At 42.6% G+C, this 27052-nt stretch overlaps 1 protein-coding gene across 3 annotated transcripts; it reads right to left on the reverse strand.

Annotated features, from left to right (window-relative positions):
- Positions 1–2757: 2757 nt before the first annotated feature.
- On the reverse strand, positions 2758–25715 carry smoc2 (SPARC related modular calcium binding 2). Of its 3 annotated transcripts, none has more exons than XM_080507027.1 (13): positions 25401–25715; positions 19875–20037; positions 17634–17740; positions 17291–17390; positions 16399–16434; positions 14182–14229; positions 12306–12380; positions 10511–10697; positions 9468–9550; positions 5189–5288; positions 3927–4174; positions 3354–3391; positions 2758–3269 (listed from the first exon to the last, which is right to left on the reverse strand). In XM_080507027.1, the coding sequence occupies exons 1-13, from the start codon at positions 25473–25475 to the stop codon at positions 3246–3248; spliced, it is 1284 nt and encodes a 427-aa protein (XP_080363153.1). In that variant the 5' UTR covers positions 25476–25715; the 3' UTR covers positions 2758–3245. The 3 variants fall into 3 exon arrangements, with proteins under 3 accessions (XP_080363153.1, XP_080363152.1, XP_080363151.1); XM_080507026.1 differs by having other exon boundaries at positions 16390–16434; XM_080507025.1 differs by having other exon boundaries at positions 14182–14262; positions 16390–16434.
- Positions 25716–27052: the final 1337 nt, after the last annotated feature.

Below are 27052 nucleotides of genomic sequence, written 5' to 3' on the forward strand. Positions count from 1 at the left end.
AAGCATGCAGATAGTTTCAGATATTTTGAGATCACATACAGGCCTCATTCATATGTGCAATAAATCAGATATGTATCGGACAATGTGACCGCTGCATAACCAGGCTGATCAGATCTTCTTAACATTGTGAATCTGGCACTGGTCAGTTGAGTTGGTCACATGTCTTCAGAAGGAAATAATTGCAGCATATACATAAGATGCAATTATATCCCTTTTCCTCCATCTCTGCCTAAAAGTCTGGGCAATATACGGTGAACTTCTCATGCACTGCAACATTAGTATCGTACACATATGTCATCATCCATGGCTTCTCAGTTAGCGCTTAGTTCAGAAGTAGTCTGAGGTTTGTAAACAATACAAGTACTATATGTGATGTTTCTGACATTGTAGGCAAGTGTAATCATGAGAATCATGCGTCACTTGATTAAATAAGTGTAACCGCATGGTTAAAAAAAAAAAAATTGTATTTAGGCTGCAAATCTGACCTGGGCATCAAGACTTGCAGTATAAATGCTGCCAAAGGCTTTATTCTGTATGCATAACAGGGAGGGATATAGTTGCCTGGTGCTAGAGGTTTTGTTTTATGCTATGATTCTTACAAGTTGAGAAAATTACAACCTCACAGACTAAAGTAGGGTTAGCGATGCTGGTTGGATCTCTACAGTCTTTGTGTGCCCTCATATTTAGCTGATGTGACATGACTCAAAGCATCAATCTCCTCCTTTACCCAATGACAACAAAGGTAAAGTATATTTCTAAAAAAGTTCAACCTTTTGCTGGCCGTCACAATAACAAATGAAATCATTTTCAGGGGAGATAAAGTTTATGAAAAGGCTTTTTGTGTGTGCACGCTTAGTCCTTCACAACACTGCTTGTTTTTCTTTTGCACTCCATCCATTAGAAAGTCACACCTCCTCTAGCAACTCATTTTCTTGAGTGAAATGTCTCACAGTGGCCCGTAGTGCTGACTGGGCTGCTGGGGTGTTTGGGCCACACCGGGGGAAGCAGTAAGAGAGAGGGTCCCAGGGTGCAGGCTGTCCTCATGCTATTTACCTACAGACCAGAACCCCTCCGAAAGCCAGGGGGAAGCCGTGGCTTGGCCAGAGGCTATTAAAGCCCTGATGGCTTCTGACAGTAATTTCTTCATGAATCCACAGCCCGCGGGGCCTGCCAGCGGTGAGATCGGGTGCCTCCTCTTGCCCATTAAAGCACACAAACTCTGCCCACAAATCGGCCTCAATGGTATCTCTGTGTTCAGGGAGTATGTTTGCGCCTATGTGAGTAAGAGAAGTGAGGAATCAGAACTAAGGAGCAGGAGAAGGAGGGAGTTTGCCAATCGTGAGACGGTCCTGGTTGTTGGGCCAAAAGGTTTGGATGCTTTTCTTCAGCTACTCTATCAATTCAGGCTGGAGTCCAAGCCATCAGGAAACATACTCAGAAAAGCAAGCCTTGACGTGCAGCCAAATCATGAAAGGTGCTTGCATGCATCTCAGCCCACGGGAGTAGAAATAAAAGACGACAAGGCTCAGGCGTTGTGTTGGGTGGAGGTTTGTGCCGTAGTAGCCCTGAATGGGTTGGCTGCAGATTTAGCTGCAGGTTGTTAAGTTTGTTGGATGCACAGTTGCACCTGCCAGCGGTGTGGCAACATTGTCAGATTACATGACTGCTTGGTAAAAGTAAATGTTGTTCTGGGCGCAGTGCTGATAGCACATTGAAATAGATTTATGCCAGGAACATAGGTGGAAATTTGAAATGGAGATTTTGCAAAGTTGAATTGTGAGTGCATCATTAAAAGACAGTCTTTCAGCAAACAAACATCAATCAATAAAGTTGACCTACGTGTCCTTGAAATAATTAGATTCAGATGTACCACTTTGACTTGGCATCATAAGCAAAGTTTTTCTTTAAGTTAAATAATGAGTTTCTATTGCTGTGAATGGAGAAAGTGCTTAAAAAGGATGAGTTTTACATCGCTAATCCACCATCACTTATAATCTGTCCTCTGTATTCCCTAGGGGTGTTAAAACCAGACCATTGGGCTGGATTATATCACAGAAAGGAGACTTATGTGTTAATCATAAATTAGACGCTAAGCCTGGGTGAGCAGGTCAGCGGGAGGTCAGTCGCTCAGACCTATAGAGGACTTTATGTGTGAAAAGCCACGGCTCACCACTTAGTAGCCCCAACATAATCAGGCAGGAACAATGTACAGTAGTGTAATATGTCAAGGCCAGTTTGAGCTGAATGCTGCTCGTAACAAAGAATCTATTCAAAACTGACTGACTGTTAAAGTTTACATGCAGCATACAGACGTAAGTATACCTTACGCAAATACACACGTCCACGCACAGGCACTGCCCCATATAAGGCTCTTTTTAATGTGTAGTAATATGAGGCACAGCTGAGACTGGCCTTGTCATTTGTCTTCAGTCTGTGTGAGAGATCTCTGATGAGAACAGAATTAAGTACCATTCGTTTTTCCAATTCTAAAATGTTGCCTTGGGGGAATTGGCAAACCGTCTGAAAAGGGGGATGATACATGACCTTTGCTATGTATGACTAATACTTGGCTCCTAAAAACTATGTCAACAAGGTGTTTTATTGAAGACACAGCAAGAAAACACAAAATGGTAAAGACATTACAAGATTTATATAACGAGAGGAAAAACAGAGCACTAATTGGATTAGAGAGAAACGGCAATTTGCAGACATATTTAAGCTTCTTGGACACATTAGGCACATCCAAAGAGCCAAATGTATAAAAGAGATCTTTATTTCTAATAAACATGAATATATGAAGACATGTAGGACGTTTTTATGACAAATCTTTAAAAACATTCTCACAAACTGCTTTAAAAGGCAGGTCAGTACATGAGTCATGGTACGGTCATTGTAACTGTGTTGCAAACTCTACGCGCTGTACTATTAACAACATGGGAGCAAAAGGGGCACAAAATTAAACGTCAGACATGAAAACTTGTACAACTTTGAAAAGTACACTTTTTTTTTAGACACACAAAGGACACATACATTGTATGTGTTAAATATCTTTTGTTTGTCAGAACATAAAAAGCTAACTACATCATTCACAGATTCAGCAGTCTGTTTAAATACCTTATTTCTACAAAGTGAATTTACATTTTTTTTTCTTTTAAAGTACAAAGTGCAAATACTATGGTTTCCATTATTGCCGATTGGTGAGGGCACATTCTCCACGAGAAAGGGGGAAATCTCAGTTGTTGATCTTAGCCTTGCTTCTTCGAGGGATTCTGAGGAGAAGAAAGTTTGACTTGAGCTCTTATTTCTTTGTTCACCTTTTTGAAGATTCTGTGTTTCTGTTTCAGTCAACTTACTAGCTTACTGGAAGATAAGCCTTCGCCTGTTTTGGCACCTGGAAGACAAAATGAGAAAAAAAACTTAAAATCAACACAACTTTTTATTCGGAAAAAGACCCCATTTATTCCAGTTCTACCAAACAAGTAATGCTGGCCATAATCATTAAATACGAAATAGAATAGAAATAATTAACTTTGTTTAGTTTAATACTCTTGAGTGGAGGTTTTTGATAGACCTGGCATGTAAGAGTTGTATTTACATTGACTTTAAAGTATTGAATCACACAATAGTATTGAAATTTCCTGAGTGAACACTGAGGATTATGAGACCTGCTGAGATCAATACACTCTGTCTCATCACTGTTTCTACATGTCTCGCTGTCCAAACACGGATTGTTTTGTGTCGTACAGATATAAGCAGGCTCTTTTGGGTTTTGTAAGCATTTAATTATTAGAAATTATATAGATAATATTAAATTGCTACCCCACTGGGATAAATTGTGCATTTTGTTAAATAAACACACAATTTCATTAGAGATGTGCTGTAGCAGTATATAGATGTGTATGTTTAGGGCGTGTTGTTTGGCTCGCCTTCTTCCTTGGTCACCCCGAGGCACCCCATCAACTCCTGCAGGGACAGCGCCTTGTCATTGCTGATGTCACAGTACTCCACAAACTTCTTCACGCACTTCTTCGGCTTTGATTTTTTGCGCAGGAAGCGTTTGAAAGGCTTGATCTCCTTCTTCCCGATGTCTCCACTGGAGTTTTTGTCCAGCTGACTGAAATACCAGTGGACCACTCTCTCCTCCAGGGTGTGACTGGGGTCAGGCTCAGCCATCCTGAAGGTCAGATATCCATTCATCAGGTTATCAAATGTCAGTTTGGAAGGTAATGATTCATATTCAATGTAACAACAGAGTCCTTGCTCCCTCAGGTAACAAAACAGCTGTGAATTGTTGAAAAAAAAAATTAACAATAAGACATTCTATGTAAAAAATAAGTCTGAGTTGTTAATGACATGAATGGAACACAATGAATGTAGCTAACATGTCAATTTTACCTGAATCTGGATCTTTTCCAAAAATTAACCACTCGCTTTGGTGACTAATTATAGCCACACTTTAAATTTCAGAAATGTAATCCTGTAAACCTTATCAGGACACAGATTGCTTCTTAAACAAGTTCATAGTGTCCAGTGATAAAATGTAGATTTAGATGAGATGATGAATCGATACTAAATGAGATGCTAGAAATAATTGAATCATGCCAATTTGCTCATTTCCACACAGTTGTATTAGTTTGAAGCCACCAAGCAAAATCACAAGCAAAGATGACAACAGCTTAAAATATGTAGGACAATATGGAGTTTAGCAAAACAATTACTTTATGCTGTATTTATGAAGCAACTACAATTCAAGCCACATATATTTTAATAACAGTCGTTTGAGCTTCTCTTGCTTTTTTCTGTGTTTAGCATTTCAAATATTACCTTCTGTTTGCTAATTTCTCTATATGCAACAAATGTTAAGGTAAATCAACATGTTGGTATTAGTCATATTCAATATATCTGCAGTGAAAGGAAGGTGTCATGTCAGGGCATTATACATATTTCAGTTGACAAATTATTGTTTTTATAATTTAAGTGTCAAAGATGCACTGATGGCCCAAAAAGGAAGATTCATGACAGTTTTAATCCTGACGTGTTTGGGCATGAAGATGTATTGGAAGTCCTATCAGTTTTTAATGAGTACAAAATAGTGGAAAACATTTGTTCCTCTCTTAGGAATGGCTGATAATAGCACATCAGTGCTTTTATGCATAGCATATCAGGTGAACGTGTCCAAATGTCATACCTTCCTGCAGATGCTGGATCTGTGACAGCGTGCACCATGTCTGTCGACAGAGCGTCAAGTACACTTGTCAGGAACTCTGTTTTCTTTGCCCCAGGACAGCCTGGAAAATAAACCACAGATACCTGAATGAGTGTGTGAAAGTGTGAATTATCCAGTTCATATAGAAGTAAATATACGTGTGTGCACGTCGACGAACAAAAGAAAAAAATATCCTGCAGTCAAAAGCATTGCAACAATGAGGAATTCTGCCGTCATAGGTGGGCCAATAAATGTTTGGAGGAGGGACGTTGTGTACCAGGCAGGGTGAACAGCACATAAAAGCAAGAGAGGATAAAATGGGCTCGAGACTCCCACAGTTGTCTTCAACTTGCTCTCATAAAGTGTTAGACCTCCCCTCATCTGGAGAAGGAAGAGGGTACCTGACAATCATCCTGGAGGCCCCTGAGTGGTTTTGACAGCTGCAGCCACTGAGGATGTTGTGGAACATTGTACGTATGAACAAGTGGCCATATACAACACCTGAGACTCACCTGAGACATCAATGAGACAAAATCCATTCCTGACAGACCCATTGTTAGTCAAGATGTTGTGTCATTTAAAGGTATGCATTCAGACACAACTATACAACCATGTGGTGGGATTTCTGTATGAGACGACTGACAGGGGAAGGGTGACGTCATCAGCCGTAACCCTACAGAGCAAAATCTATCATTACTAGTCCTCCGAAAGATAGCAGTGAGGCATTATTACATGCAGAATGACGGGGGGAAAATAAAATGAGGGACAACGGTGGTGCTATGACCCTGATGACAGTAATTATCTGTTAAGCCATACAGTTTTAAGAGTCGAGAGGCCAACTCTTCCTTTGGGAGAGCTGAAGGCTACGAAGGCCTGAGAGATTCCAGTCCGGGTTCCTCTCTGCTTTCTCACAGTCCAGCTTCCCTGTGCTATTGTGCCTCTGGTGGAAAAGAAATTCTCCACAGTTTGCTGCTTTTATGGCCCAAGCCTGCGGGGCCAGATTCTCCTGAGCTGGAGATAATAGCATGCTTTGCACCTCTGTAACAGGTGGCGACCAGCATTGGTGTAAACACCCAACTTCTGCTCCACCTTTCGGGAGTCTGCAGCGAGGTTGAAACACTCACATGTCCAAACTGTTCCATACTCTCCTTTACACGCTGAACAGACTTGCACTTAAGTTTTAGGAGGCCTCCCTTGGCCCGATTCTAGTAAAAAAATCTGACCCATCTGGTAATAGCCAAACCGGTGCTTCTGTGGTAAATTAGTCTAGACAGTCGCACAATTGCACCCTCAGAGGGCAAAGTGTTTGTATCTGGCTGGTGACAGAGGAGAGATTTGTGGGATACAGTAGAGGCTTAATGTTTTTCATGGAGAGCACTTGTGCTGTATCCATAAAGCAACAGAAAGCTCAACGTGTCTCCAGTCTATTCAGATGGGAAGCCATCAGGTAATGCTCCAGTCCCTTCCTCTTGGCAGTGAGGGTTGTTGCCGTGGGGGCGGGACAGATCTGGTTCTGTCTGTCTGGACACTGTTTAGCTGAGGGGCACGACGCAAACGCGCCTGCTGTCATTCAAAGGAAATTGGGTCTGGCTACTTTCCGTTCAGTTCAAGGCTGAAGCAGTAAATGGTTGCTGTCCTCATTCGTAATGATTACAATTACGTAGTTCTAAAGTCTGACAGATGCAGATGAAATCAACTTCAGAAAGCCCAAAAAGATTTCATTTTTCCTATTGAGAAGCAAAGAGCCCTACAACGTTTCACAGGTCTCCACATATTTGCAGCCTTTAAAAAGTTGGCAGAGTAAGTGCATGTTTACATGTGTATGCCTGTGTGTTACTGTCAATAAGAAGCCATGTTTTTCTATGGAGCCACATGGGGCCAAGCCCTGTCAGCACTCACAGCCACAGCTCCCAATGCCTGCCCCGATGCTATTCCATGATCCCGCTCTGGGGAGAAAGCTAACCAAATACTCAGCTTTCCTTCCCTGCCCCTTTCAGGGCAAGCTGCTCCTTTTCTTGCATCTCGCCCCATAAACCTCTCAACACCAGCGCTTCAGCAGCAAATGGGCTGCAGCAATGTGAAGGCAACGCTTATAATTATCCCTGGTTCATACAGTAACAAGCTTTCCACTCATTGACGCAATTGCTCATAAAGAAAACAAGATGCTCCTTTACTACATCCAGACACATTTTAGAATGGGAGCTTGATAATAAAGAGTATATTGTTTCTTTGGCAGGTTTCGACTGAAGGACTCAAGTGTGCGCCTTCATGATTGCACGGCTGAATGCCTATATTGTTTTTTTGTTCAACCGCAATGTGTTTAGCAGGTGCTCAGTTGAACTCAAGATCTTTCTCATTGAATAGTTGTGGCTGTTCTCCACCTCACACTTTGTGCTGACACTTACAAACTGCAACAATCTGTCTGTAATGTAGCAATGATATACACCAGTTGTGCCACTGGAAAGCACAGACTTACAACACATAGCGGTCTAAGAGCTTTATGTGTCAATCGGTCTGTTTCATATAAAATGTAAAAGAATGCTGCTCTGCGTGCTGAATGCAGCACCTGCGACTGCTGCGAGCAGCGAGCACCACTCTGGCCTGGCACAGTGTTACATAAACAGTTGCGAATGAGACGGGAACAGTGGTTGCTCTGTTCACATCCTGCTGGATTATTAACATGTTTACCAAACCACCCCCCCCCCAAAAAATTTTTAAAAACCCAGCAAATTTGCCAAGCACTGTTCAGCTACAAAGTGTGATTTGATTATAGACAGGCACTTCACCTGCCATTTGTCTCATGACAAGCATAAGCTATGCGATTAATAGAAAAACATTGAATTGCATTTTGATGCTTTGTCTGGGCAAGTTTTATTTGTACTTTAAACTAGTGGTTCTCAACATATTTTCCATGAGGAATTCTCAAATAGCCAAATGGAAATGCTGTCTCCTATCTCTGTTTTGCCATAAACATTACCGTGAAGCCAAGCGTTGACCAGCACACCAAATGTCATGAACTCGGTGCGTAACATCAAAGTCGAAGTTTTCTGGGTCAGGATTAGAACATCAAAAGCACCTAATGATCGTTTTCTTGAGAACTGTGAATCCAATTTTGACCATCTGGAACCGGGCAAAGCCTCCAACACCCTCTGTGATATCAGGCGCACAACTTGAAACTCACACAATAAAGTTCAGTGATATTACTAATGCAGTGAAGAGCAAAAATACCTTCCAAGTTCCTACAAAACTGATTCCTGGAGATTCCTTGTTAGGAACTGGTTCTCACAGAGAGATTAACACACAGACATTTGGTATGACAGTTCTCTTAAAAGATATTTTGATCCATCCATTTTGTTTGGGTTCAAGTAAAGCTAGAATATTATAATTTACAATTTCTCAAAAATCACATTCACCCATACATTTCCATCCTGTCACCTACCAGAAGGACAAGAAATACAGCTTTGTGGTGAAACACAGAGCTTTTTCACAGTCCAGTCACAGACAGATTCAACAGCATGTCACATATTTGTAACATGAACTTCTCTATACTGTCAGAAGCACACAGTAATATTGAAGCGTGTCAAAATTTTAAAAGTTGGAATTTATAGCAGACAAAGTTGCAGAGGCTCTTACACACTTATTTTGAGAAATCTACAGTATTGACATCAAAATTAATCCACGTGTCCTGGTCATGAGAGTGTTAAAGTCATAAGGAATTTCACTACTTTGTGAATCTCTTTGATATCGTAAACATAAAGGTCAAAAGTGTCACATGCTGAACAGGAAAATACCCACCACTCATTAAATAACAGCCTCACCTGTTACTAAACCCACCAAATCAACCCACTACAGATTTGCTGCTTTTAGTCTGGTTATCTACACCGTTATCAGTCTTCGTATCACTACCTGTCTCTGGCATCCTATTATCCATTATCTCCACCCCACCTCCCCGCTGTGCTTTCATACCACTGTCCTCCATCTCCCATGTCAGGAGAAGATTAATCCTCAACCAATACTGTGGTGGCCTCCTAGCTTATTGACCACTGAAGGGTAGTATCTGGCAATCCTCAACTCTTTATCACACATTTCCTTGACCATCGGTGCTAATGATGTCGACACACACAAACACTCATGCATGCACACTCTGTTATCGCAGCCTCGGAGGTGCAGCACCAGTTGAAGGCTGACGGTTGAAGCACTTCACCATGTGGTCTGAACAAAGAGGAAAAACAGAGACTGAGTCCAGTCTTCAGAGACCTACCTTGAAGATGTCTGCTCCTATAGTGGTCTTTGGGTTTAGTTGGGTGGGCCCTGGCATTTCCGTCACATTTTGGCTGTTCATATCTGTGACAGAAAATACACCAAGAATGAAAATCATAGTTTTCTCAAGGTGAAGTGGATAAAAGTGGTTGTTTATGCCAGTGAACCGATTATCATTGTAAATTTAAAGAGGAATCCCATGTTTTCCAAATGTGCCTCATGGTTAAATCTTAGAGATTCAAATAATTGTTTTGTGGCAAACCAGGGGCTATGAAACCCATCCAAAAAGAGAAAAGGGATTTGGGGCTGGTATGAGTATAGACATGGGGAGGGAGGGTGAGAAAGAGAGAGATAGAAGAAGAAAGGCAGACAGGGAGCGTGGGACACAAGGAAGCTTTCACAGCCGCCCTCAGAGAGACAGCCCCAATTGCTGCTGTGCAACTCCAGGCCAAAAGCTGGCCTGAGACAAGGAAGAAAATCCATGCTTCCATATGTGTGCTAATGTGCTGTCTGGCACTCTGCCTGGAGCCTTGTTAATCTGATACCCAGCCATGCTGCTTACTGAGAGTGTACCAGTGCCCCACTCTGCCAGCCTGCCTGACCTTCGACCTGCCACTCTACCCACCACTGAGTCACTCTGTGTCATGGGCAATGGAGATGTTTATCACCATTCTTATTTCAGACCTGCGTTTTCTCAAATCTTAAGCAAAAAAGCTTGTTGCCACTTCCTGAGGTTCGTTTCTTGCTTTTATTTCTTTATTTGTTCATTACGTTAAAACATCTGTGTGGCTACAGCTTTGCTGATGTCCACACTTGTGGGAGATTGTGCGGAAGGTTGACCATTTTAATGCAAGGGATGTCTGCCATATTGCATGAAGTGGGTCATTCAGTGGAATAAGTTTCTGTCGCAACATGTTGGTCTGTTTGCCACAGAAAACTGAGCAATAAATGCTGGGAACATTTCTGTGCTAGAATGTCACAAAATAAGTAGCCCTCAATCAGATGAGGCGAGATAGCTAGAGGACTACACATAATATTGCCTACCTGGTGGAGGTTCCTGGTATGGGCCGCCCAGTATCCACTAGCACACACCAGCAATATCCAGTGGAGGGGTGGCACTGGACTGGTTTGTAGAGCCCCCCCTGGGCACAATCTGGGACAAATACGGCGTCATTTTTGTGCTGCCTCGCCTCTTCCTGGGCAGACTGCTGCTCCTGGTCACAAGATGAAGCTGGAAAACAGAGTCAGAGGTCATACAGTGATTGGCAAAGGCGTCAGTGGATTGGTCTCGGGACACAAGAACAATGGGCAAAAGAAAAAAAGATCAGCATTGACTTTGGTGGTCCAAAGGAATTGTGGGACCAAGTACATCAGACAAGTCAAGTCTGAAAGGGAAAGACGGACATTTTTGAAGATGAACTTGGGGATTGATGCATATTTAGGTTCATACAACATGCTGAACATTTAAGATTTTTTTTTTAAATAGCAAAAGACATTTATCTACCATCTCATAGTATCCAGACCACTGTTCGAACACCAGATGAGGGGAAAGAGAAAAAAGGGGTGGGGTTTGAATGCTTGGAGTGTGTGTGTGTGTGTGTGTGTGTGTGTGTGTGTGTGTGTGTGTGTGTGTGTGTGTGTGTGTGTGTGTGTGTGTGTGTGTGTGTGTGTGTGTGTGTGTGGACTGCTGTATCATCACCCCACCCTGCCGTGGCACTGTTTATGGACATTAACAGGCTAATGACTGAGTATAGCTCCCTATGCCCCAAGTTAAGTAAATATTTGGACAATCGACTGCCCTCTGAGGATATGTGTGACATGGAGAGAAACAGACAAGACAAAGGCAGAACACTGGTCATTCAAACACACACACATTGAAACACTACTGCGGGATACCCTCGAGGAGCCGAGATCTATGTGCTTTGCATAATATCTTTGTTTTATTCATACATGCAGAAAATGGCATGGGAGAGAGAGATTTCAGATTTTGCAGAGCCTCAGCAGGATCTAATCAGACATTTTTTCCCCGATGCTTTCTTCAGTAGATATCTGCGCATTAAACTGCTGAATGGAAGCAGAGCTTCTCTGGCCTTGAGCGCTTTCATCACCACCAGCCTCTCTCTCTCTCGCCTGAGTACTCCTCTCAAGGTTCGGAAGCGACTGCCGCTGGATTATGGATATCCCTTTTCTTTGTTTATTTTCATTAGGGATTTTTACCCACACAAAAGAGACCAAATGAAATGCCTCCCCGATTTCTTAACCGACTCTCTTCGCTCCACTTCCTCCGTATGGGCTCTCTTTGTTGGAGCGCCCCCCCCCCCACCCCAATACCCCAAAGAGCACATGGTAATCAAAACCATCAATGCTGCATTTCTCTGGCTTCTTATTGGCAGTAAATTATGATAATAAGATTCACAACAAAATTGTATACATGCATAGAGGGTTGCCGTCTGGCTGTTGTCCTACAAATAGAATAGTTTTAGACAGAAAAATGGAACCAGGATCAAAGAGGCAGCTGGTATAGGACATCAACATGCATGCAGGCATGCAAAAAAGAGCAGCTCAGAGCATTCAGATCAATAGGAGATACTCTGCTTGTGCCATGTGGAGATAATTACAGATAGGTTGCAATGCGAAGAACCACAAAGAAGCAGATCCTCAAAGCCTGACGCACTCCAACACCAAGATGTATTGGTTTCACAACCCGCCATCTGTCCTTAAAAGACAGGAACAGCCTCAAACCATGATTGCACACATAAGTAGGAAAAAACACAGTTCGTGCTTCCAGTTGAGGTTTGCAAACACCCGATCGGCCATCATTAAGCTCTTTGAAACTCACATGGCGCTCTGGTTCTATTGTTCTGTCGGCTGCGAACCTGCTCCGTCCACAGAGTGGGGTACTGGGAAATGATATCTGAAAGAAATCACAGAGAGAACTTCATTGGCTTCAATTGAAAACACACTTGTACATCATCTGAGCCAAACCTGATGTTTCCAAAACTCATAGTCTGTAAAACACACATCAAGGTTATCGTGTCTCATGCTGCTGGAGTGGATATGGGCAATAAATTGCCTGTGACAGCTAAGACTCAAGAGAAAACATTTGAATGGCAGAGCAGTTGAGTCATAATCTGTCACTATAGCCTCATTAAATGATTAGCACACTGTCATACATTCTTAAAATAATAACTGTCTAACAAAAATACTGAAATACAACTTGATGATCCATTTATTCCGAAAAAAAAAGACTTGATTTTCCATTTGGAAATCAATGATTTAATGACTCCAGTCTACTTGTTCTTCCATTACACAACGTCTGTGTATTTACAACAGTCTTCTAATGTCTCTGGAAGCCTCAGGGGCTAATGTTAACCAAAAACAGTAGTCGAGCTTCAACAACAAACGTATGTGGAGATTAACTTTCTTTTATTGTGCTAATGACCCCATTTGGTTGCTCCAGCATTTCTTTGGCTTCTTTAAAATGTATACATTTGACAATGTTTGACAAAAACAACAACAAAACATGATTAAATAGTTTTGGTAAGCATTGAGATAGGTGCTGCTATGCTTTCCCCCTTTCCACTAAAAGGAAGAATGGCCTATTGCCAATTGCCAATTTCCTACTTGAAATCCAGTAGGAAATGTATCCAAATTAGGAAACTTTTTATACTGGAAATGGTGAGTTGTGTGCCATTCTCGTCACTTTAAAGCTTTTCAACAGATTTGATTCCATACACATGTCACCTGCATGTATTTATTCACACTTGAGAATCTTGAAATATACTTTAATTAGAATCTTGGATTGCACTTCACATTTTCCAAGTGTTTTCGGGAGTTTCATTTAAAGGGCTCAGTGGAGACTGTGGATTTGAATGCTAAATTATGAGTTTTATCTATTTTTTTTATGGGGCTGTTATCAGTAATTTTGAATGACTTATTCCAGACCCCAGTGTGAACTGGCCAGAGCCCCGATGTGAGAAAATAACACGATGTCACACATGACTTAGTTATCATTGAGATCCAAAAATGAAGCATGAGTGCATGGAAAGTTATTCTTTTTGTTGTTATACAGAAGAAGCCAACAAAATTACATAATACATAGACAAAATTGAGAAAGAAGATGACGAGAAAAAGGGAACAGTTTCAGACTATGTTCGTCTTTGGTGCTAACTCTGAAAGGTTGTGATGTTGATCAAAACAACAATGCAATTGTAAGGACTGTCAGTCCACAATGATGTAATTCAGATTAATTGCAACATAACTCAGGTCACAATGAAAAGCATCAGATCGGGAAGATATTTCTTATTAAAAAACAGGGACACATATGAAAGGTCCAGGTCTGATTTGAATTAAATACATTTTATGTCGTATGTGTTATTGAAACAAATATCAACTAATCTAAGTCACACATCGGCCAAAAAAGCAGATTTATTGTACTTTTACTCACAGTCTGAACAGAGACTGCGCATTCCTTTAATGTTTACATCCAACATTGCACATCTTATCATTAGAAAGACTGTTTTACAATCACATGTTCTCCAGTGACTTTTTTATTGAGGCATGGTGCTGTAACTGCCTCGTATGCAGTCTCCCTTTTACCTTTTAAGGATGTTTTGGGACTATACTTTTGAGTCAGTCAGCAGTGTCTCGGTAAACACAGGGTGCACTATCAAATATTTTGTAATTCCTGTCTGAAGACAAATAAAAAGGCTCACCTTCTTCGTCTGCGGGAGGGTGCGGATCCACCACTAGGCCAGTCTCATCTGCATTTAGAATGGAGAATATTTGCAAGGAGACTACCATTACGAGAGTAAGCTAATTTAGAAAAACACACAACTGTGTGAGATTTGCACATTGCCCGGTGAAGAGGGGTGGAGGCAGAAGAGGATGTAAGAAAATTAGATGAAAAAGAGCACGTTTATGTTCTGAAAACAGCAAGGTGACTTGAAGTAAAAGATTGGAGGAGGAAAACTCAAAGTATAGTGGTCACTTAATCCTGTGGCTTCACATCATGCAACACAGGACAACATTATGAGAACAGATTGAAGTCAGTGATAGTCAACGAAGAGTTGTTCCTGATGTCCATCTTCATCCCTTCATTGCCTGTGTTTAGGTTATGAGAACGTTGGAGAGAAATAAGTGGGTTACAAGTAGTTGCCTGGAATGGATCAATTAACAGCAGGAGGAGCCGGTATGTTTGTTTGCTCTCTTGTTTGATTAGCAGCAGGAGGGAGACAGGGATGAAGGTTTTGAACTGCTTTGGGTAAAACCACCTCCATAGGTGTGGTTAACCTCAGATTGGGTCAATCCTCCTGCTCAATGTGAAGGTTGGTTAATTTGTGTGCCTTCACTGGGTGGCTCCATAAACAGGGATTGAGCTTAAAACCCCCTTTTTTTCCTGTAACAATGAATTTCCAATACAAATACAAGAGTTTACATTTGGAGCAAATTTGCAATGCCAGCCATTCATTTTCCCAAGCACATCTTGTGGATAAAAATATCTACAGTCAATGTGACTGAATGACTGAAGCAGACATGTTATTACTCAGCTCACTTCAAGGATGGAAATGCCATTTCGAAAAGTGTATTTATGATTTGGATTTATGATAAACCACTAATGACGTATCTTTACTTTGTGGCCTTTTACATGACTGTAACACCTCTTTTAGCATCTGCCAGGAAACCCCCGTGCTATTTGTGGTCACACAGCATTAGTTTTACTGCTGTTTGTCAGTCATCAGTCGCACGTGATTCGAGTATGTGAATGAATTTGTCAGGTCAAGGCACAAAAAACAGTTCAATGCATGGCATTTGGTGTTTTAACTTGCCCAATATTCTGATAATAAAAGTCGAGCAATGACCACAGGGAAATGCTTAGGTACTGATGGGATTCTGCTGAATCAAAATATTGATGCAATCACTGCTATTTTCAGAGCTGGCACACCACAAACTTTCAGTTTATTCTGCTTTTCACCACCCTGTTTATTCAACCAGTTCAGTTTGAACCACAACCCAGCCCTCCACCCCCTTTCCATCCTCTTTCCCTCTCCCACCATCCCTCCTCCTCGCTCAGATTTTGCATTCCCACTTGATCTATGTGTAATGACTTGGCTGGGCTCAGGCAGACACTATACCGAAGACTGTTTACAGAGAGGAGGAGAGGCACAGACGTAAATGTCACACTGACAGGAATAACTCATGTGACAAACACAATCATGGATTTGTGAGCACTTTCTCTGTCTCTTGTGCAAATGTATGCACATACAAGCCTGCAGGCGCCCACAAATCTGAAAAAAAAAAAAATGAAACAACACAAACTGGACACTTCATGAGAAGTAACATCACATTTGTTAAAAAAAAATGTACTGAGAGCAAGTTCTAAAATTGTTAGAGAAACTTAGTGGTTCAATGTCTGGAAGAGAGGACAAGTTTGATTTGAAACAATATGAAAGTGCAATGAAGAATGAAGGATTAAGTGTGAACATTTCCTCGTATCTTGTGGCAATGTGGCTGAAAAAGAACTGAGAAGAAGAATTCAAGATAAGATAATTCAGTTCCTCCATTCTGGCTCCTCGTAGCAGCTGCCTGGTAAAATCAACAGGTCGTTATTGTAATAACGCTTGCCACACAGAGTGTGTCCTTCAGCTTGTTTCTGAGAAAAACAATGCTTTTATATCAGCCTTCAGACTCCTTGTGCTCTCGTGAATTGACAGAATATTAGAGAGGCAAGCCTTAACAGGTGACCCGTCGAGCAAACGTCTGATACAGATGCAGGCAAATACACAGAGATACAAATTAAATATAGACACACACATACATGCAGGATTCAGTGAGTACAAACATGCTCAAACACAGAGGCCAGCATACATTGACCAGGAAATAATGAGCGTCTGAGAGCTCAATTCCTTGAATGAAAGTCTCACCTGCTTTACCTGGCTCTCTGGTCGTTGCTCTCTCCTGTTTGGACCCTGAAAAGCAACACATTCATGATTAAATGTTCCACACTCCTGGCTTCTTCTGCAGTAGCAGACACAGATTTAAGATCATTAGCATTGTAGTATTTAGTTTCCAGGTGTTTTACAAAACAAACAAACAATTAAACTTAATTAAAACACATTAACTCCTCAACATCTTTTTTGTAAATGTTAATTTACTTCTAATGACACTGGTCACTTACACGCTGCATTCTAATTTTAGTTAATTATCATCACATTTCCATTTAATTACTATCACATTTATAAATCTCAGATGCACAGCAGTGATTAGATTACAGGTGGTAGCAACAGTACAGATACTGCTGCATACTATTGACACAGCAGCAGCCCCACAGAGATTCACTGGGAAGACATGTGGCATTGGTTATTTGATTGTTTGGAAAACACTCTTCTCCAAGAACACACACATTCCTCACAGTTAAACTTTGTTGCTCAACTCTGCAGCGCTGATTTTCTCCTTGGCTTATTTACACCACAGCCCTTGTGCCTTGAGCAATGCTCAGTCCTCGGGTGGCCCTCAAAGCCTGTGGCCATCTGTCCATGCACTGACCACTCTCCCACAGGACTGAGGACTGAGGAGCCCCCCCCCCCAAAAAAAACCCCCAAAGCAAAACAAAAAAAAACACCAAAGGCCTAAACTTACTGTGCTGATTTCAATTTATCATCATAGCTTCATGAAATCGCAATTACAGGGAACAAATATCTCAGTTCAAGCGTGTTATAAAATGAGACGCCTTTTTCGAGAGCAGCGACCTGCAAATGCAGCACGCTTGATTGCGTAGTATTGCAAGTTGCTCGTTTTAGAATAGGTTGCTGGGGTTTCACCTACCTTGGCATCGAGGCTTTTTATTGGCCACTGCTGAGCCACTGATGGGTCGGCCATTGGGGGTGACACACCAGCAGTATCCAGTGTAGCTGTGACACTGAACCTGCAAAGTGTAAACACAAAATCAGTACAAGTTGAACCAGCAACGGTGAATTTGTAAATAAAACCTAAAGCTACAGTGTCAAATAATGTTTTCAATTATGTTTGGGAAGAAGAGAAGTGAAGCTCTGGTTAAATATTTACTGTTGTTTTGAAAGCATTTTCTGCTGTGGCTTCTTTTGTCAAGTGCTTGGCCTCAAAGTCCAAGCAAGTATAAATTATGTTTTTTTTTTTTTTTTTTTGTTACCTCACTGTACGTGCCATCAGGGTTGCATACAGGCACAAAAACCTGCGGGAAGAGCTTCTTGGCCTGCTGCTCTGTGTACTTCTTCTCTGCTACACATCTGGATGTATCTGAGGAAGCACCACAAATCACCAGAAATCACTAGACATCACAGAAATCCGTAATTCAAGCCACAGCTCAAGTATTTTCTTATGGCTGCACAACTACCAAACCAACCTACTTAAAAAGTCAGAAGAAGATGTGGAATCTCACAAACGATGAAGGATGGTGAATGAAAAATACAGAGAGAGAGAGAGAGAGAGAGAGAGAAATGATTCAAGACGGAAGTGGTGGATACCCGTGCGGCTGGGATAAAAACCAACACCCCAGTCCAATTAGGTGCATGCCAGGCAGGCCTGCAGAGTGCCTGGTGGTAAAGCCATTACCTAGTGAGGCAGCTTGTGCTGCTCCCGTAGAACATTCCAGTCACCAAAGAAAAGGGCTGATGCACAAGGAAAACCTGACCCTTCCTTAATGTCTGAGTCTGTCTTACTCTCCTCCGAAACCACAACTGTCTGCGAAGTTCGGCCCAAACTGTTGCACCATCACAGTGCTTGTTGACATAGATGGGGGTCGTCAACTTTTCACCTGTGCGCATCTCAAGTTTTTTCACATTTCCAAGTCAAAACCGCGGCTCATCTTCTTCAATCCACAGCTCCTTCAACTCACCTGGCCAACAGTATCAGCTGTGCAAACTCTCAGCAACAGTTGGGATTTTGACGGTAACTCGGTGTGACACTTCAGCTGCCGCTCAGCCCTCGTCTGGCGGGCAGGTTCAAATCACATTAATACAATGACTCATGCAGGGCTTAAAAAACGTTCACCGCTATGGTCACCAGGCCGCATGTTGCTGGCACGGCTCACAAAAAGACTCTCCGTTAGATACATGCAGGGGAATTTGCAATGGTTTCCTTCAGTCTGGTGTGTGTGTCACTGACAGCAGAGATGAGACGGGGGCAAGACGCTGGATGTTCCGCACAGAGGAAAACAGTGCGTTGAGGAGCTCTAAAGTTAGCAGCAGTGGAAAAACCCAAAACCATCGTTCTTCTCCAGGGGGCTCCGACCGAAAAGCTGGCTGGAAAAAATGACAGGACACTTGAATCATCTGAATGCAGTGATAGAAAACAAATGTGGTGCCACTCTTGCCATCCTTAAACACAATCCCATCTCTGTGCTTCTAAGGGCCAGAGCAGCCCTCTGCTTTATTTCGGCTACTGACTTTGGTTGCTGCTGCTGTGTCTTTCACTCCTCCCGTCCAGAAGCAGAGGGGGGTCCGAACTCTTATAGACTCCATGTTATTGACGCTTACAATACGACTTTCATGGACTCTCGTCCCTTTCAGCTTGCTGGTTGGAATCCTCTATTCTGCGTCCCGGGCGCTGTCCACGCCACATCCAGATGTCCGCTTAGAGACGCTGCCATGGAAACCCAGCGCGGGCATAAAATCGTGGAATGCTTTTCCGTGATACGAAACTTCTTTTTAAGCAAACCTTTCTGCTCACATTCCCTGCATTACTGGTCCAATGTTGTAATGTGGTAAGAATGGGGCATTGTCCCCAGTCTGTAGAGCGATGAACTAGCAGTATAGAGTTAGTGAGCGGGGCGGGGGTGAGAGGGTTCGGGGCCGAAGCATTGGGGTGTACGGGTTCTTCCTTCCAACATCAGCAAACAATGAAGGAGTTTGTGAGATGTCTGACCTCCCCGGCTCTCCTCATTTTCCTTTTCATCCTTGGTCCTCTGTTCAACGTGTATGTAGAGCTTTTCATCTAGTATCATGAAAATGAGACCATTAATTCTTGTCAGGCAATTTATTTCAAAGGTCCTTGTTGCTGCATATTAATTTGGCTTCTGTCGCTGCAGTTGGCTGAAAATAATGAAGATCTTGTTTGTCCCATGAAGTTGTGACGCATTTCCGATGTAAGAATCTATGAAATCTCTGAGTAAAACACACCATAATCTCCACTCAAAACAAAAAAAGAAAATGTTGACAATCCCTACAACAGGGAAATTATCTGAAATTATAAGAGCTGCCAGGAAGGGGTGCCCCCACCCACACCCGCTCTCACTATGTCAACCCCACTTGCCTGCCCAGCACTCAAAGAATCAATTATGCCGAAATGAATTTAACCCACAAGCCTCTACTGTGACCCCCCTCTGTGCATTTGAGAGCATCAGGCGGCGATGAAGCGTGACTCATGACCTGACCTTTGCATGGCCCTCGGATGACCTCCAGCTGGGGGTCGCGGCACTTGGCTCGCTGGAACTCGCAGCGAGACGTGAAGGTCCTGCCGTCTGAGGCGCACAGGGGCTTGCGAGGTGCTCCGCTGCATTCCATGTTGCACTCCTTATCCTGATCCACCCGCAAGAACTGCGAAAAAGTGTAGAGAGTCGGAGATAAGCAGAGACAACATTTCCTAAATGAGCCATTTGTAGGAATAGCTGAGCTCGACATCAAAACATTTTAATCTCAACATGACGTGTGGTTCTTATAGGATTTATGAACACAAGGAACAGGGGCTGCTGCAAGGAGCAACAGCATGTCATGACCACAGTCAGTTTGAGACAGGTGTCGAGCGCGAGGACCGTATTTCAGTGTTTCTCAGTAGGCGATCCTCAGGTGTATCATCAGTTCGTGAAAAGCACTTGAAAACAACACACAGAATCAAAGATGAAGCAGCATCATGACGGGCCTGTGAGAGTGTGGCCATACTTTGTCTCTGTCGAAGAGTCGGGGACTTGACTGACACTTCCTCTTTTCTTTGTCTACCAACACCTGCACAGGTATTCACCTGGAATCACTCCTAAGGATATTTAACTGAGCCACGGAAAGAGAAACAAGGACAGAGAATCTTGGCTGAATGCATTGGATCACCTGTGTCAATGCCACCATTGTATCTGCCACCGTAGTATGAAACCCCCTTTGCCTTGGCCACACAAAGGGGCAGCGGTGGCGGTAAAGGAGGGGGGTGGCAACAAGCTGTGACTGCTACATTGAATGAGAGACTGAATAAACTAGATGTCAGTGAGCTTTGTGCTGCCTACAGTCGGACAGTTTTCATAAAGATTGCGTGATTCATTCGTGTTGTTGGAAAAGAAAAGAAAAACCTCTTCTGCACTCATGCTGATGCAGGTGCTGCTTTCAGTTGGTCATATCCAGGAATGAATATCTCTTTATCCTTTTTGTCTACTCCCATAGTGAACATGTTTGCATTTATGAAACACTGCCATTTGTCTTTCAGCTCTGTTTTGTGAAGTATTTATTCAGTTTTCAGGGGTTGCATAAATATCCACCGGTAGGAAACTTTCTCTTTTCCACAATCTTTCTGCAAACTTGGTACAATCTACCATATCAAAGCCCTCGCCTTAAAGTCTTTGGTGAGCGATCAAACAAAATGACTCATTGAGATACAGACCAAGGGAAGAAAAATCTTCCATAAAGAAGGCGGGATAATCACCAATAAGAAAAATTTGTTGTGTCTGACATCTTACAAATGAAGTGAGAGATGAGGATTGTTGGCAGCTCCCACCCACCCTGCGTTCAGGCAAGCAGGGCTGCAGGGCTACATGCACCTGGAAGAGGGTTGGCAGGGAAGGGAGAGTTGCCCTGGGCCAGCAGAGGAGATCCAGCCCACTCTGTCAGCCCTGCTTATAAATCTTCCTGTGGGGAGATCAGAGAGGGGAGGCCCGTTCAAACACATCGGAAGAGAAGCCGCAAAGTGAAAGGTGGGAAGGATGATTGAGTCTCCTGGATCCAATGAGTTAAATAAGAAAAAGAAAAAAAAACCAACAACAAAAATGGATTCTTTACAAGGACATCTGCATAAACTTGTAAAAGTTGTTTTCTGTCACAAAAAGGATTTGTAAACTGAAGGGTCTGGGCAGCAAACAAAAAGCTTCAGGGTGGAGGACAAATCTGGGGGTCAGAGGGATACCTTTTTGCCTTTTCCCAGAGAAGAAATTACAATAAAAACAAATTAAGCAGACAGCTAAACTACTCATTATTTTTATCAAAACACACACTTTGTAAACTGATGTGCTCCAAAGATGAATTTAGAATTTGGGATAAGCTTCAATAGGCTTATATAAGTCTAACATACATATGACAGGTGCAAATCATTCATAAAGTTTGATGAGAAATCATCTAACGAGCACCAGAAGAGTAATGCTTTTATTGTCTATGAATATAATCAGCTACAAACAAAAATATCTTATAATGTGTAAAAATGCTGGATCTGGATAAAAGATAAAAATGTATGGAACCTATGTTACAGACAGAACTGATTCTCAACCAATTGTCAAAAACCCTTATGTAAACACGATAATTATTCATATTACTGGAAAATCCACAAGCCTATTTACAGGTTTTGGAAGTCATTCCTGCATCTTTCATTTATACCACAACAGAATAGCTGGTGGCCACTTGTTTTATATTGTTTGAAGTAAAGTGATCAATATAATAAACTGTGGTTATTTACTCTATAATAGATTCCGTTGACAAGGGAGTTAAAACTAACAAGATAGATATTTGCTTAATGATTGTGGTTGGAAGTTCTGTGGTCAATTGATTGTATTTTAAACATCAAAACACAGATATCAGCGACATTTTATATTTTCCACGATAAATTTAATTTCTCTGGTTTAAGGGTCAAGTGATTGTTCCTTTTTAAGAACTGGATACTGAAACTGTCTGTCTCCAGACTTTTGCTCGTGTCTCAGTTTGCTTGATTGCATTGTTGCATTTAACTAAGAGTTTAATAGCACATCCTCCCCTCCCCTGTCTTTCCTTCTGTCTTCATACCAGTTTGGCAGTCCATCTGCAGACATCAAGATCCCGTATCATCTGCTTATTCTCTCACATCTTCACGCAAAGATGCTTTATGTTAAGGCCGCACTGTAAGAATGATCATCCTGGGTGCATACAGACTTGTTTGCTGGTGACCTGCTAGCACCCGTTACAAGTCGTGCTGGTTGCACCAGCGCTCAGGCTGAACCAGCAGTATCAGCACCAGCCTTGCCAACCAGTAGACTGACAACCCAAACAGAGTCATTCAGTGTTCCCAGCATCCCGCTAGATGTCCGCTATAAAGCGCACAGCAGACCGCCAAGTGCCTGCAAGTTCACGATAGCGCTCCAAAAAAACAAAAAACAAAAAACGCAGCATGGACAAACACAGTTGGCCATGAAATCAACCACCCATGAAATCAACCACCCAGATTCACTATCAAACATCCAAGTATTCATTTGAAAGCCACAGTTGGCCACATTGAAAGAGGAGTGCAAATAAGATGTGAAAGCAAGTGAGAGGAAGAATCTTCAGAGACTCATGGTGTGCTGAGGACCTCCTCCTCCTCCTGTGCACACCTAATGGTAGCCGCTGTCTGCTGCCTATCTCCGTGTGTTTGGCCTCTGGTGATGGATGGGTGAGGCTGAGGCAGATCCCTGACACTCCCCTGATGTCTCATTCCAGCTTCTCCAAGTCAGCACCACCATCACGCACAGCAGCGTATATTGGGGCATGATGGATGGCTTCCACCGTGATTTATCATAAAAGGAGTCTTATACAAGACAAAACACATATTGTGACTCAAATCCATGTATTGCTCAAATCCGTCTCTTGTCTACTTCCAGGCAGCTGGCTCTCACTTTCTGTTTGTATTTTCTCTTGATTTTGCTCTCTTTCCTTTCAAGGTTTCTACTTTTTCTTTTTTTTTCATTGTGGGATCTCTCTGCAAAGATTGTTTTTTTTGCATCTGCTCAAATAATGCAAGAGGTTGACGAAAGAACAAGAGGCGGCGAGACGGGCGGAGTGTGAGGGAATTATTATTATTATTTTTTTTTTCGAGAGCAACCAGCATACAAATCAAATCCTATTACCTCCCCCAGGCTCTGCAGCATTGTGGGACTGAATGGCGTATGAAGGAGGTGAGCTTCCAGCAGAGAGCACATTGTAGACTGATAAGGGCCTTCTGGGCTGGGAGGCCCCCGCTTCCAGCGCCCCGAGGGGCCCCTCACACCACGGCTGAGCAGGGTCAATGGGGGCCCCAGCTGAGAGCCGTAGCAAACGTGTTAAATGGCCTTGGCGGGAGTTTTCCTGTGCAGATGCGACGATGCAAAGGGTAGCATTAGTTTCCAGCGTGGTGGAGAGGGAAGAAAGTGTCAGCCGCTAACCAGCCTACGAACTTAATCAAAGGGAAAGGCACTTAATTGCAGTGAAATTTGTTTAAAGTGTTGCAGTGGAAGTGCACTCATTAGCATGTAATAATGAAAAAGACGCCTTTGGGCAGGTGCACAATTTTATGAAAACCCAGCAGGCGATGGAGCCCATATGTCAGAGTAAAATTCACACATACAGGTTTGAAAAAAGAGGCAGCAAATGGTCTATGTGCCCTCATCTTTTCACACACTATTTCATACTTATATAAACCATGGAAAACTCTGCCTCATGAATAACCTGGGCAAGAATCCCATATATTTAACTGCCTGTCCAACCTCAAATATGCACGAAATATCACATGGAGGCATTTTCTTGAAACCAACAATGAACTCTCCTGTGTCACTCCAACAATAAGCCATTAATCACCCACAAAAGGAAGTCCAGTGCTCCATGTGCTATTGCAATACAGACGGCCTAATAAACCACAGCGGGGAAGTATGACACAGACGAAGTCACCACAGAACACGCAATGAAGTGAAGAAATCTTAATTCCCACAGTCGTCTCCTAATACACCACAAACATCTCCACCTGCTTCACCTTTCGTTTAACTACTTGCTGAGTATTATCGCCCATGACACCTATAAAGAAAGACTCATTACACATCTTATCTGTACACTTGATGTGTGTATCTGTGTGCATCAATGCCGGGGATCATCTGCTCAGTGTAACACTTCCTCCCACATTCCACAAATCCATAGTGCCGTTAGGGAGAAAGGATCCCCGACCCTTCACCTGCGGGTTAACAACTCATGGCCATTTGTTTCCAATTGGATACTAAAGCATCTTTGCCTCACCCATAAATAATAGTGCTGGAGGGGAGTCAGCCGTCACATCAACCTCTAAATCAAGGGGAAGCCTCTGACAGTGCACATTCCGCTCTCTATTAATCTTCTTCCAGCACTGTACTTGATCATGGAGATGGAATTCTTCTTCAGATTATCATCCATTTAGATATAAAGTAGTATACATGCTGCAGACCTGAGGCTATAAATAATCATCTATGCTTTGATCGAGTAGACCTGATGACACTGGTGGGTTAGTCTCTGTTGGGCCCCAGGAACATCAGGAGTGAAAGAGGACGGAGAGGGAGATGTGTCGAGGAGCTGGCAGTGTATATGAGGCACTAAACACAAACCACAGAGGTGCCGCGAACAGATCAGTCATCCCCTCAAAAGCAAGCCAGCAGCGCTGACACACTGCGCAGAGAAACGGTTTACATGGAAAACAAGAGAGCATAAGGACCGGTCCAATGCAAAACTGTCCACTTTATGCTATTTAGGTTGATAATGGGAAAGAAAGCAGGGATGATGGGTTACAAACATATCTTTGAGTAACAATTACTTTAAGTATCGAAGAAACGTAACTGTATTTTTTGTTAGTTTTAATGGGACAGATTGTGATCGCCCTGTAATTAGATGGAAGACGCACCCAGCACATCATTCACAGGGAAAGGCACCTTGTAGGAGCGGAACAGCATAAGAAAGACAAAATCTGGGAGTTGTGCGGCTCTTCGTACCGTGAGTGCGGAGAACTTTTGAGCGCGTCCTGCCCACAGCAGACAGAGGAAGACCAGCAGCGGACAGACGCGCATCCTGACGCAGCGTGGCAATAAACTCCCCAAATTGCGCACGGTCCAAAAATTCACCCCGCTTTACCTGGAATTCACCTAAACACAATACCTGTCCCGGGAGGGAGAAAAGAGTTCAAAGTGGGTGAAAATCCAATCCGAAAAAATGAGCGTTGGAGAGCGGGGGCTTGCTGGTGTTATTTCTCTTCGATTCCTTGGTTTCGTCTGCCAAATCGTTTGTGTAGACACTCTCCTTATTTCTGGCAGTGCGATGAACACCCCCCCACCCCCACCCCCACCCCCCGTGTCCCTGACCTTTTCCCCTCCCTCGGTGTCTCTTCCCTTACTCCCTCTCTCCAGTTCGACTTCTATTCTCCACACCCCTTTCCTCCACACTTGTGCACTCGGTCCCTTATCGGATCCCCAGCCGGTGTGCAGGCAGGCAGGTAGGTGTCGGGTTGGAGGTACTCCGACTGCCGCTGGTAGCTGAGGTAACACGTTAGGTACTCCTCTCCTTCACCCTCTTTTGCTCCAAAACCACATCGTAAAACCCCCTTGTAATGATGTTCTATTGGTAAATAGTAGAGCTCAGAGTGAATACTGTCTAATCAAGGCGCGCGCACACACACCTACGCACGTCTAACTACCTTATAATGACTTTCACACAAAAAAAGTTACATAAATCTGCAAAGCTCACACAAATTGCATTGCAGGAGTCTGCAATGCAAGTTGCATTTTAGAAGGCACTTTCACTTAAAAACATTTATCAGTGAAAGTTGACATGATTCATTGGTTCAATTATTCAACATGAATCTGCACACTTATCAGAGCAGGAACATTAAGTACATATAATCACAGTGAAACTCGTTGACATTGGCAATAGCCGTGCGTGCTTCTCATAACTGTATCATATTAAATGAACCTCGTCTGTGACCGCTTGATCCCTGCACGGTGAGGCGGTGAGCTCACCTCGTAACTACTGCGCCACCTAACGACGCCTGCAAGTAATTACAAGTCCTTATGGCCTCGTAATAATTATATTATGATGATTTTATATTATAAAATCATCATTGAAAATTTCAAAGACAGAGACCTACAAAAGGAGCTACAAAATCGACCTGTTTCTATACTCAACAAGCATTATTCAAATACTGGACTTATTTGAAATGAATTGCATAAAAAGACAAACATAAAACAAACAAAAGAAGTACTTAAATTTGCATTATGTTATTATGTTAGAACCACATAGGTCACATTTGTAAATATCATGAGTTATATTCAGGTTTTCAGAACAGAGGTGTACCTACTTACATAGTATTCTTGTTGGTGTTTGGGCATTTCTTTAATATTTCCATGTCAAAATCTAACTTGCAAAGATATTTAGTTTTGTGTAAATTATTATTATTATTTTTAAATAAAACCGGGCAATTTTTTTGAGGAGGCCAAAAAAACAGACCAAAAAAAATATGGAAAAAAAAGGTTGCATAGATTCACTTGTCATCAAAACTCTATTTCCCACAATGCCCCAGTAAATCTGCGTTCAACAATATTACGTCATGACGTCATGACGTCCTTCCTTCCTCTCTCTGCTGCGTCCCTTC

This window comes from Blennius ocellaris (assembly GCF_963422515.1).
Source record: "Blennius ocellaris genome assembly, chromosome: 13".
NCBI lineage: Eukaryota > Metazoa > Chordata > Actinopteri > Blenniiformes > Blenniidae > Blennius > Blennius ocellaris.

Coding starts and splice junctions, on each gene's coding strand:
- smoc2 (XM_080507025.1), bottom strand. CDS start 25,475: ATGCGCGTCTGTCCGCTGCTGGTCTTCCTCTGTCTGCTGTGGGCAGGA. Junction 3,392..3,926: donor CGGGGTGACCAAGGAAGAAG/GCGAGCCAAACA, acceptor TTTGTCTTCCAG/GTGCCAAAACAGGCGAAGGC. Junction 3,270..3,353: donor GCTTATCTTCCAGTAAGCTA/GTAAGTTGACTG, acceptor TCTTCTCCTCAG/AATCCCTCGAAGAAGCAAGG.